General features: G+C 39.6%; 1 protein-coding gene across 8 annotated transcripts in view; it reads left to right on the forward strand.

Moving 5' to 3' along the window:
• msi2b (musashi RNA-binding protein 2b) overlaps positions 1-13733 on the forward strand; it is a 286607-nt gene that overhangs the window by 138808 nt on the left and 134066 nt on the right. For all 8 annotated transcript variants that reach the window (XR_003937356.1, XM_030154788.1, XM_030154784.1 and 5 more), the window contains exon 7: positions 9505-9553. Coding sequence is in view for 7 of the 8 variants with exons in the window: in XM_030154788.1 (XP_030010648.1) it covers positions 9505-9553 (49 nt within the window). In the remaining variant the exon portion in view is untranslated. The remainder of the gene's footprint in view (positions 1-9504; positions 9554-13733) is intronic.

A 13733-nucleotide genomic window follows, 5' to 3' on the forward strand; every position in this document is an offset into this window, starting at 1 on the left:
GATATGATCTATATCAGTGTCACCCCCAAATTGCAGGAAAGCTCCTCTGGTAGCCTTCGGCCGTGAGCTGAATGTAAATGTGCATTTGACACCTATCTAAATCGCTGTCATAATTCATTTCCAGAGCTCTTAAATCTCTCCCTGTCACCCGGCACCTCTGCTGGTTTCCTGTCCAAAAACAGAGCACATTAGCTTTTATTGATGCCTTTGTCCTCCGATACATAATTCATCACTCAGGAAACTTTTTTCTGTTTTTTGTTTTTTTTTATTTTGTGAATTATCATGTTTTTTTCTAAGATTGTTCAACCATATGGATTTGGTGGTGAGTTAATACACACAAAGCAGGTACACCTGGTCTCAAGCTTCATGACAGAAGTTTTTTTTTCCCCAGTTTCTTGGACCGGAGTGATATAGAGCTTCACTGTCACACTGATCCATAGTGGAGTAACTGACCACATTCAGGTTTTCCCAATTAGTAGCTGCAAGTCTTAAGATTTTTATTCCTTCTTACTTGGAAATTAGTGTAAGATGGTTTGCTTAAGCACACAGGAGGTTTTTCCCTTACTCATCTGACTTATGCTTCTCTGCCCTCGTACTGTCATCTGTTTCATTGCGTCAGGAGGTAAATTATAAATTACACTACATGCCTGCCATCAGCTTAGAGAAAGTCAGACTAATTGCGATCTATTCAGTATTTCATGAAATGGAGCTCAACAACTGGGGTCTTTTTCCTTCAGTGGTCCCAATTCTGGAAACTAATGTAACTGACACTGCATTTCACACTCAAACATGGTAGACAAGGAGCCAAGACTTAAAATAAAATCGGAACTATTGTACCTTTTTATCCAAAAGATGAAAAAAGAAAAAAAAACAAAAACTGACAGGTTGCAAGCATACAGTAAAAGCAGCATGTAAACTGTCCAAAGCAGATACTTTAGTTCTGCTGACATTACTTTTTATGACTTGTTATCCTCGGTAAAGTACTCTTACAGTATGTTTAAAACTTACTCACCCACTCACTCATTCCCACCACTCTCTTTTTGTTCATGTACGGACCCAACCACCTCCACGACATCCCCATCCTGCCAGTGGGTTTAAGGTTTAAATTGGTACTTCCACTATCACTAGTACAACTGCTGTCACTGTTACTACTTCTACCTCAACCACTTGAAATATTTTCCCATGCTTAACTCTATTTTTTTTCACACTTTGAAAAACAGCCCTGTTAGCAGAGTAGTATTACACCTTTATTAAAAGTGTAAACGTAGAATTTACACTGAGGCAGGACTACACCAAACTGCACTGCATAGTGAAGCTAACCAAGCAATTCGTTTTCCTAATACACTACCTGCTGACTTTTTTTTCAGCTAAAGGTTATTTAGGGCAGTTGTGTTTGCCTCGAGTTTAGTTAAAGAGCTGCTTGGCCTCATGGCCCATGACAGTCTTCTAGCAGCCTTCTCTTTTTAACTGGTCATGGAGTGTTCAGTGCATATACCACAGCGAAATAGACTTTTGCTCTTTTCTTCATTGTCACAAAAGGCCAGGCACTTCGCTGGAGTTCCCATTCCCTTTTTACATAGTGATAAGACGGCCATTATCCTTTGAACCTTTCTTTTCACCAAGCCGGGAGAAAAGGAAGAGTGAAAGAGAAGGAGGAGGAGGACAGAGAAAGATTTCTTCCCTGAGGTGAGCCTGGCCTCACCTCTGTGTGGCGGGCTTTTTTGTGAGCAGTGAAGAGGTCCTTAACCTTCTATCAGATGGAGGCACACAGTTGTGTTCTGCTTGAATAACTACATTGAAAAGCCCTGAAGCACAGGAGATGGTTCTATAGACTCTGCAAGTGGCAGAGAGAGAGAGAGTGAGAGAGACTGTATTGTATGACCTGCTGGAGTGTGACCCTCACATGATGTGCACATTCTTTGTTAAAGTGCCCATCAGTGCTTCACTGTGAATCTATGTTCTTTGTTGTATGGGTCTGCCTGACAGGATGGTCGTCCTCTAATAATGTCACAACAACACAGTTCACGCATTTATATAATATACTTCCTTTAATAGACCTTGGTTCATTTTACACAGTAGCAGTCTTTTTTGCGTTCAGACCTTCACAGGAGCCATATCATCAATAGCGGAGTACAAATATTTGAATGCCATGTTGTATGAAGGGCTCACAGTGGTTTCAAATGATCTAATCTTGCGTGTCCAAAGCTCGGTGCTGCTGTGAGCTGTTTGTATTATTCAGATTAGTCAGGTTTCACATGGACACCTATTGACATGATTACCTTGAGCTTCCTCCAAAACAAACCCATAACTGGTTTTAGCCGTTGTGAAATAGTAGATGTATTTAGAATAGAATGTGTTATGATCTTAATTTGTCATGATACTGCTTTTCAGATGGATCATACATATTGTGTCATTGAAATAGATAAATAGCAAAACTGTCAAAAGTTTCCTCTTCAGCTAAAATTTGTCCTAAATGATCTATTTATCAGTGCAATTATGGTTTTTGTAATAGAGCATTGTCCTAATGTAAATAGAAACCTGTTGCTAGCACAGTTCTCTAGGCTGCTAACTTTATTACCCTCAGGCAAGGGGTATTGTTTTTGGTTTGGTTTGTTTGTTTGTTTGTTTGTTTGTTAAAATGTTAGTAGCAAAACTATTGGTTGAATTCATACCAATTTGGGTTTATAGATTGCCAGTGAGCCAGAATAGATCTGATTGCATTTTGAGAAAAGTAGGTCAAAGTTCAAAATTTTTTTTATGAATTTTTAAAATCTTTTTTTTTTCCCGTTTACTTATAATGGGTGAAATTTCAAATGTCTGTAGCAGCAAAACTATTTATTGAATTTATACCAGATTTGGTTTACAGATTACCAGTGACCCAGAATCGAAGTCATTACATTTTGGGAAAAGTTGGTCAAAGTTTAAATTTTTTATGAATTTTTGCAATCTCCTCTTTTTTTTTCCCCATTTACTTATAATGAGCAAAATTTCAATGTCTGTAGCAGCAAAACTATTGGTTGAATTCATACCAAATTGGGTCTATAGATTGCCAGTGACCCAGAATAGATGTGGAAACATTTTGGGAAAAGTAGGTTAAAGTACAAAATTATTTTAAAGAATTTTTAAAATCTTTTTTCCCCCAGTTTCTTATAATGGGTGAAATTTCAAATGTCTATAAAAACTTCAATTTTGTTTCAATTTACTTCAAACTCGTCACATATATAGAGGCAATTAATATGATGTCATCACCACATGCATAGACATGATGACATCAGCTGGATTGATGCCAAAATAAGTTCCAATACATGCGAGGGGCGGTGTTTGTTGTGCCTTGCACCACTTGTTTCAGTCTGTTTATAAGTTTGTGTTTGGTTTCTGTCCAAATTAATATTGCTGCTGTTGAAGAAATGATGATGACAAATTACTGTAAGTCTATAACTACAAGTCCGCCTTCTGAGCTCTGACATGCAGCCGGTCTAATTTACACAGATGCTTATGATTAACACTAGTGTGAATATGCTATTGATTCATTATAAAACTGACTGGTCAAAACAGGCCACCACAGTCTCTGTAATTAATCCAATCAGTGTAATTATATGAAAATGTGTAAATGTTTGTTTGCTTCATCTAGATATTGTCAAAAATATTGTAGTAATTTTGGTCCAACATTAGGAAAAAAAAATGCAGTTTCTAGCTAATAACAACTAAAGATCATCCTGTGATCTTTTAGGCAGAACACCCAACCCTAGTTTAGAATATTCATAATGCAAAATATTAGTAGCTGTATTTAGTTACAGTTACATTTTAAAAACATGACCTTTAGATGACTTTTTAATGATGGAGTTACTATTAAGTGCCATGTCCAGTTGAACCTGCTATTTAAATAATTATAGCAATATTTTCCTTCTGGGATTAATGACGTATTCTGATTCTGATTATTTACATCCCATAATTTTCTTGCAGTTCTCCTGCCATTTTTGAAGCCCTTCAGACACTCAGTAAAAACTAAATGTTCTACTGTTATGTTTTCATTTGTGTTTAGTGGTTTCCTTTATAACTTGACGCAATGGAAAATAAAAGGGCAAAGAAAAATTGTGGTCAGTCTTTTTGCCAAACATATCTTGACCCTGCTCTGAGTTTGCATGTACTTAGAGTTGACAAATCTGTAGCAAGTGTTAATACACATTCAGAGAGATTTGTGGTTTTCAGTGCACTTTTCGAATATGAGACAATACTGTAGCAATCCATACTATAGAAAATCCATTGCTCATGTTGAATAATCTAACAGAATCCATTATGGATTACATTTAAGAGCATACATTCTCTAATCTGGGGCAAAATACATTTGAAACCCTCCAAACACTGTTTCAGACCATGCACAGGAGTTATTAAGAATGCAAGATTATAAGTCATTAAAAGTGTTGTTGTTTCCATTATGCTTGGAGATGCTTGTGGGTATCATTTTTCGTTTTGATGAGTTTCATCTCACCACTGAATAACAGTAGACTTCACAAAATTGTTACTAATGAAACTCTGTCAGAACAGTAGTGTTTGAGGAAGGCCCTTCTAGTTCATGGAGACGGCAGAATTTTCTCCTCTGGCTATTTCAGCATATTTCTCTGCCGTTCTACTAATGCACGCAGCAGTGACTCCTTTTGCGGTTGCAATATTACTAATATTAGAGGACAGAAGTCTAATGCTATAAATTTCTGTCTCCCATGTAAATGATCACAGGCTGTCAGCCACGCTTGTCAAATTAAACGTTTACCATAGTTGGTAAACATGCCATTCCATCTTTGCTCCGCAGTGAAGCTTTCACCCTGTCAAATGTGGAGACGTTATTAACTGCTCCCGGTGTGATGTCAGAAATGAATTGAGCCAAAGTTTTTACACATTTAGATCTAAGGCGGTGTAATTATCTGTAAAGGTATCTATAGAAATGCTCCACTGGAGTAAGTGCACTGCAGAAAAAAAAACAAACAAAAAAACAGACAGGGTTTCATTGTTCTGCCAACTCAGGCAATAAAATCATACCTCTCTGCACCACAAATTCCAGTTATCCCACTTCCTCTCACTTTAATGTAATTTTCATTAGATCACCAAGCATGACACACAGGTTAGGTTATGTGACAATATATAAGACTGTTTGTCAAATTGTTGCACCAGGTTATAAAGCTGTACATCTGTTGATTTGTACTCTACCTTTATATGTTCTCTTAACACACAGGCTTTAGAAAGGTGTTCATTTCAGACACAAAGGCCCAATCCCAATTCACCCCTTGGCCATTGCACTTGGCACTACCTCTTGAAACAGAGGTGCAAGAGGTAGGGGTTGAAACATTCCCCTGTGAAATGAGACAACCCTTCCAGACCTGTTACGTCATCAGCAGTCATCGATACCGCTATAAACAGATGCGACAACTTTGTTTCCAAAAGAATTCACCATGCCGTCAGCAGCTGTCACCATGTCTGTTCCATGGGCTTTGGTCCTCTTTTTGCGGCTTTCAACCGCAAACCGCAGAAATGCGATCTGTAACACATTGAACGGCATTAAACGGTTGATCACATGATTAATTTGTTTAGGAAGAAAATATGTACATTTATGTGTTTCTTTCGTCACGCTGCTGCACTTTTTTGCTGTGTTTACCTCCATCTTGTGGACGATTCAAACAGAATTATGGGAGATTTCTCATATGTCTCTGTTTGTTGTGTGGTCCTGAAAAATCTCGGTTTCAAAGGCCAAACAGCCCTCCACCTTAGCCCTTCCCCTCCAACTCATCAAGAATTGTGACACCCCTACCCCTTCATGTGAACATGCAAAATGGAGGGGCAGGGGTGGGGTGGGGGGGTGAAATGGGATTGGGCCAAAGTTACATCTGTATTGTAGGATGGGTCTAGCAAAATTAAACTTTGTAGTCTTTGAACAAAAGCAAAAAATGACAGTATCACACTTATAGTGAATTATTTTTGATTTTTGATTGTTGTTCGATTGTCAACATTTAAAACTAATACAAGAAAAATCTATATAAAAAAGAATACATATTTGAAAAGGAGCGGGATGAAGTGTAACTTATATACTCCTGCCCCCTTACCCTATCTTTTTACTGACCATAAATTGAAGTCAGCTCCCATAAGTAAGCGTAACAGCTAGTAACTTATACATACCAAAATAAATTCTGACTAAGCCTGCACAAAACACAAAAATGCTATACATATCAAAATAAACTGTCCATTTCATTACTGAATTACACCTCTGCATATAGCCAGTCTAATGTTCTTTGTTGTGTTGATTTAAGCTGTGTTAAGTGATGTTTAAAGCCACAGCTCATTACTAAGTTGTGTCTGTCCAGGGCGCAACATTTTATGACCGGTGATACTTCATACTGCATAAGAGGAAGATTTGCGTTGTCGAATAAATAGGCTTTAGTACAATAAGATGGGGAGCTTTAGCTTATTAAATCAAAGTTTCTATTAGCATATGGCTCTAAATACTGAAGCTCCTGGTGAACTTCTGAAATTGATGTCAGAGATGTAATATACTGTCACATTTTAGAGTTTCCTGCCTCCTAAATTGTCTTTGGCCACTGTAGTGAGCGCAACAATCGTTTTTTATTTCAGCTTGTCATTGACATAGTCAGAGATTTCATGTTAATCAGCAGCAGCCGATCTGACCATCTGCCAGTAGCTTCTGTTATTTTAACTGATGAAAGTAACGATCGTCGCTGAGGCCTAGACTACACATGCACAGGTATTTTCTAATATTTAGCTGGTTCTGTGGACTTTATCCATGTAGAAATGTAGTCTTAGCTGACTGGAAATGGACCGTATTCCTTCCAGGGTGTAGATATTCCATGTACAGTGAAAAACTTTTTTGGCTCACGAACACTGTTTATCTCCTTTGTACATGCAGTGCTCACAGGTAACAGAAGACATAAATATACAGTTACCGTTGGCATGCTATGGAGACCTGTTGGTTTTGTATACACTTGGCAGCGCTTCAGTTGTATTTTTGTGTTTTCATGTGGCCATACTGCATATTGTGTGGACTGATTTAGGTGCTTTTAAACAAACAAGGAAATACTGCGTTTCTCTGTGTGGATTAGGACTAAAAATGTCACAAACTTGTTAGAGTCAGCTAGATGTAAAGAGAGAATCTGCGTTTGAAGTCTTTATTATTTAGACCAAAGCCAGTTTATAGAAGTATCCCTCGGATCGCTCTCACAAATGTGTCAGTTAGGGCTGGGCGATAAAACGATAACAATATATATCGCAAAATAACTTTTCCTAGATGGAAATATGAGACATGCGCGATACAATTTCGATAGAATTCATTCGTCCATGTTTTGACAGACATAAGGACAGCCTATCATAATTAAGTAGTGCCACACCGAACCAATCACACTAGAGCAACAGCAAATTAGGTTGACATACAGCACAGGCAGCAGCAGCACACATGCTAATGATTGGACTGCAGTGGGAGTTAATGAATGTTCCCTCAGGAGAAAATTTGACCAAGAACTCAGGTGACCAGGTTACTGAAAAGTAGAGGTGTAACGGTACACTCAGTTCGGTTCAGGGCCTTCAATACAATACAGAAGTGTACTGAATGAAAACATGTAGCCTATGTGAAGAACACAGACACTCACCTTTCCACTCAAACCTTTTTGGAATGAAGATTTTATTTATTTGGAGTTGACCAAAAAATTTAATGGTCTGTTTTGTTTGTGTTCTGTTTTAAAACTTGAAAGCTTTTACCTGCTGGTCAGACTTTTAGTTCAGTTTTAAATATATGGACCTGTTTTATGTATCTGAAACAGTTTGATAATGTTCTTCAGCACACCTGCCATGTTCAACCTCTGACTGAAAATAAATCATATTTAAATAAAAATAACCTTCTGATGTCTTCACATCTGATTTATGAGTAACGGAAAATTTAAGCTTGACAAAAATAGTGATTTGATTTATATTGTGGTACATATCGAAATCGTCTGATATGAAAAAATATATTGTGGTATGACTTTTTTCCATATCGCCCAGCCCTAGTTTCAGTACATCTCACAAAGTTAATGGTGTCATTCCAGCTTTACCAGTACCATCACTGCCGCTACACAGATACATCTTGTTGTTTTTGTTTGCTCTGCCAAACTTGCTACTACCCACTTCCCAGAATCCACCTGTAGCACCTGATTCTCAGCTCCGTCCCAGGCCCTGACTGTGTTGTAAATATGCAGCAAGGGACCAAGTAAGGACCTGCAGCCTAAATATAGACTGCATATAAATAAATACTCTATTCCCATACTGCAATCTGATCAGAGCTAGTTGGCTGTTGGAACTGTATTAGGGGTACAAGCAAACACATTTGTGTATGAGTTACTTAAAATCTGTGTAACTCCTAGCTATATTTGGAAATATTTTAGGGAGGTGCAAATAAAGTGCCTGTGAGCTGCATGTGGCCTGTGAGCCGTGCAGTGAGTAACCGGGCTCTACAAGCTGTGCCAGTGTCTTTTGTGCCAAATGTGTGGCAAGAGGGTAGCATGAACGGTGTGCCAGTGCAAGTCTGCCTGGCTGCCTGGCACTTCTCTTTATCCAATCAGACAGTTCGGCTTGAGTGAGACCCCTATTCTTGTCTCTTCCGATCTCCTCCCCAAGCTTTGTCACCCTCCCATGAAAAACACAGATGCATGCTTGTGTGCACATCTTTTCCCTGTACAGCATCAAGCCTTTTCAGTACGCTGTTACACTTACCTAGAGACCATAACCAGAGAGCGAACGGTGCAGAATGTTCCCCCTCTGTTTCTGTCTGCTGTTCCATCCCCTCTGTCCTTTTTATTATTCTCCCAAGACAAAACCACGGGCTAAATGAGCATGCCTCGCTCTGTTTTTTAAGCATTTCTTCAGATTTATAGAAAGCAGAGTGTGTCTAGAGATTTGTTTTTCAGAGATGGGCGAGGGGAAAAAATGCTGTCTGTCTGTGTGTGGCTTTATTGGACATGATGAGGGATGATATTATGGTGGATGCTGCTGCTGCTGCGGCTGCGAGATGAGGAAGGATCCCATTTGTCTCATGCTCGCTTATTGTAATGTGTCTATCTGTCACTCTGCCCAAGGCTGGACATCCGTGTTCCTTAAAATAAACATATTTTCCCACATAGTCCTCGCTTGTCTTTATTGGTAATTTGCTCACCTAATTCCACATAATGCTCACATTTTTGCCATTCCATGCAATGAGTGAAATTGCTTAAAATCATTTATCAAAAAAAATGACTGGCTAAAAAATGTGAGGGACATAGTAAGTTATAATAATCCTGGGACTGAATGATTATGTAAGAAAGAGGTGCTTAGAAGGAAGTAAGTGTAAAGAAGTGAGAATATATACTCTAAGAGTAATTACAGTGAGCAGAATGAGAAAGACAGGATGTGAGTCAGTGGGGAGAAGGCGACGTGAGGAACTTGCTGAAAAGATTAGACTTAAGCTAATGTCAGTACTTTTCTTGTGTCTTCCAGGTTGATGATGCCATGCTTATGTTTGATAAGACTACTAACAGACATAGAGGTAAGTGTACGGCTTCTGCTGTCTTTTTCCCATTTTTGCTCTGTCTTTCTGAAAGGTGAGAAAATAGTCATTTTATGTCCTTTCCCCATGAGATAACACAGAACAGTTCCATTTCACATGATATTAGGTGTACCATCTGTTCAACAATGGGAGCGTGTCAAAGTAATCAATAAGCTGGTACGGTGTTTAGAATGTTTGAGCATTAGATGGCGAGTGTGTGTGAGTGTGTGCACATCTCTGTGATGATGCTGGTGTGAGTGTTTCAGAGAGGTGCTTAAAGGGTGTAAAGATTGTGAGATGGTTTGGTGCTGTGCAGTCAGATAACAGCATCAGATAAGGCCCAAGAGAAGCACTGACTTTATCGCTCTCTCTCATCGGCTCCTTATCTTAGATGAGGGGACGTTTCTCTCTCAAGCAGAGGACTTTCCAAAGACAGGTTTCCTGTCTCCTTCACAGTGTTGTGTGTTTAAGTTAAACTGCAAGCTTACAGGTCTGACTTAACCAGTCATTTAACCAAAGCTGTGTGCAGTGGCTGTTATGGGCTCTTATTCCTCACATAGGTACGTAAAAGTAACTTTTAAGAGACAGACTGTCCCTAGTTGTGTGTATGCCTGTACGTCATTGTGTGCGGGAGTAGTCGACAGGCACTGACAGGTATTTTCACTAGAAAAAGGAGAAGGCACTTCTCTGTTTGTCACACTAGTCAGCTCACTGTTAGGGAGCTGAGTGGCATCGCACCATCTCACTGAACTGGGCTGAGTGCTGTTTTGCCATATAGACGTAAACATTTGTTTGCAGTGAGCAACTCATCCTCTCAACCAGTATAAATGTTTAAGGGAGTTGGCTTGAATAGAATGCTGCACGGTCTTTTGTGATGTCTGCTTTACTCTTCTTCTACTGTAACTGAGTGTATGTGTGTGTGTTTAAGTGTGTGCACACTGTGCAGAGGAACTCTTTGAGTCTGGTAAACAGTTTCTAAGTGTGGAACATGTGAACTATAGTGGAAGTGATCTATGGCTTTGAGGGGATTTTGATCTGTAGTGACAGAACCCAGTGTGAGGTCTGCTTTGAGACGAAAGCTTTTTTCCCCCTCTCTCTCTCTTTCTCTCTCTCCTTTTCTCTCTCTCTGTCTCTCTCTCCCTCTCTCTCTCCTCTGTCTGCTGCACTGCCAGCCCTCTGTGAAAGGGGATGGGCGCCACACTCTGGGACTGTGTTAGGCGTTTGCCTTTGGGCAGCAAAATGCCCTTCAAATGAAGACAATGATGGAGAAACAGCCTCCTTGGCAATTTTTCTGATGACAGGGGACGTATTTAGATAGAGTGTGACACTGAGGCAGGAGGAGGCAGGTGCAGTTCTTTCTGCACCGGCTGTTTCCTCGAACTTGCATTTTGATATTTTGTTCCAGTGTGAATTTGGAACCATAGAAATTTGCTGCTTTCATCTTCAAATCACAACAGGTTTCCCAGATGAAGTGCATAGAATATTATAGTCCCATAAGAAAATGTGAATAATGCATCAGAGTTAACCGAGCCATTGGTGTGATGGTGTAATATTAATGCTTCAGCTGACCCATGACCACAAAGGAAAGAACACTGAATGTAATTTCAGTGAAACCAGTGCCTCAGCCTGTTTTTCTGTTGCCTTCAGATTCAGTGATGGGTATCCAGAACCCTGTGTCCAAATCAATTCCCCACCTATGTTCACTTTTGTCCTACAGATTGATTCATGAAAAAATGATTCCATATTTTTTTTCTGCTGTGCACTGGCACATAAAAATAACACATTTTTATGTTTTAACAATAGAAATAGCACGAAGTGCGGGCTTTAAAAAAAGGTAATGCATATTCCATATCTGTAAGCCCCCATAATGAGTCATCTCTAATGTCCTTCAAAGTACCATGGGGAAGAGGAAGGTTTTTTTCTGTTTTATTCTCTATTTTTCTCCTGTAAATCTGCAATAACACGGCACCAAGAACATACATGCTATATACTGTATAGCGCCTATATTTCGATCATAGAAAATAACATATAATTTTTTAAGTAATGAAAATATACTGTTAATAATTACAGTATAACCGAGATTTGTCCAGTGTGAAATGATTCCCTAAGTACAAAACTCAAAGTCAGAGATACTCATGACTGGAGCTGAAGGTGATCCCTTTCTGCTGTGGCTTTTTTCACATAGAGTCAATATTGTATATTATAATGCATTGAGTTTATTATGTGTGAGATGCATGATCAACACTTGATTGTAAGTGTGTTTTCTTTTGGACTGTGGTGAATTGCATAGAGGACAAACGTCACACTCCACTAGTAGCAGCATTGTCCTTCAGACGGTCCCTGTGAGGCTGGCGAAACGTCAGCCAGAGGAGACATTCTCTACCCTTCTCGTTTTCTCTCTCTCTCTCTTTTTTTTACTCTCTTTGACTCAGTCTATCTGTCCCACTCATTCGGTCTAATTCTTTCTTCCTTTTCTTTTACACAAACGCACTATTTCTGTCCCGCACCCCGGCTGTCTTTGCTGTCTCTCCATTTCTCTGGTCTCCCTCTCTGTCATTCCTGCTAGAGGACACTCACTGTAAGCAAAGCTCCTCACAATGGCACACGGCGCACACCATCTCCTTGGCATTTAAAAGAGTAGAATAAGGCCAATTGTGTTGGAAATTGAACTCTCTAAAGCCTTCCGTCCCACTGCAGCAGTTCATTGTGGGTGAGTTCGGTGTCTTTGGTGAGCGGCTTCGGCTGTCCAGAGGTTGATGCCAGAGGGCGCCTATTGTTCCATGTTCCACTGCAGTGTCTCCCCTCCCCGCCTCTTTTCCACCTTCCTTTTTTTCTCTTGACACTCATTTTGTGACAGAAAGACAAAGTCAGGAATGTGTCCATTTTTAGAACATATTTCACAACATGTTTTTTTTACTCCTTCTTTTATGTTTTGATGGTTTGTTCAGTGCTGCATCTGGTCCAGGTGTGTGTGTGTGTGTGTGTGTGTGTGTGTCTGTGTGTTTGCTCCAAAGCACAAGCTGGTGTTTCGGGAAAAGACTATGAATGCTCAGGCTGCACAGATACCACTGATCATTCCCAACACTCTCAACATGACATCATATGCCACCTGTGGATGAAAGGACGTGCTATACGGGGGGGAAATAAAAGCTTTTGGAATAGCCCAGAGTCAGAATCATTCTGTCATTCATTGCCTGCCCCTATTCTGCAGGCTGACATGTGATTTATGATCAAAAATGTGATTTTACTGTCAAACACAATTGGTAGCACCAAAGAGAGTGTTGGCCAGGGGAAAAAATGGCATTTCTTAGAGGAGGGGATAGAGACGGTGATGAAGGAGTGGCAGAGTGGCAGCTATCATTACCATCCGATGCATTGGGGTTTAATTTGTGAGTAAAAGGTACAGCAGATGATAAATGAATTCTGCGTCTTGCTACTTAAAGGCATCCTTTATTAAGTGCTACTCAGCCACACCATAATTAGTCTTCCTTTGCCACAATCTTCATCAACGCACCCCTCTGTAGCTTAATTCCACATACATAATCCACACAGGACCCTTTTAACAGGAAATATATGGTAAAGCTATAAAATGATCCTGATTTGATTATTCACAAGCAGCTTCCCAGCATCCCAACTAATCCACACAATTCCAAAAATGATAACTATATACAATGCAAATTAGTACATTCCAATCCCAATGCTAAATTACACTCCTACAGTTATAAGGAGCTCGTTAATTGGGTCAGAACTGCATGCTACAGTGATTGTTTGATTCATGTACTGCAAAATCTGAACTGCATGAAACCAGTGTCAGTCCTACACTTTTCATGAAGTTTTTAGTGAAAGTGCTACCTGTATCTGTTTTGGGTGATACACACGTCCTCCATCACCTTTATAATTACACCATTAAGAAGGCTGATGTAATGCAAGTGTAACTTTTCTTTCATATTGTTTTACAATAGTTTATACCAGACAGTACCCATTAGTGTAGCTTTATAATGACTCTGTGACTGATTGTAAGCCAAATTCCGTCTTTTTTGAATGATGCAAGTATTAGTAATGCGCAACAACATTGGGGACCTGGATAAAGAAAAGGAATGGAGGCTTGAATTGTTTTAGTTGCAAGGCTGGTTATTACGAGAGTGCCGCTGAGCGAGGCACATATTGCCATGTTCCTGGA

Source organism: Sphaeramia orbicularis, chromosome 14 (assembly GCF_902148855.1).
Source record: "Sphaeramia orbicularis chromosome 14, fSphaOr1.1, whole genome shotgun sequence".
Lineage (NCBI taxonomy): Eukaryota > Metazoa > Chordata > Actinopteri > Kurtiformes > Apogonidae > Sphaeramia > Sphaeramia orbicularis.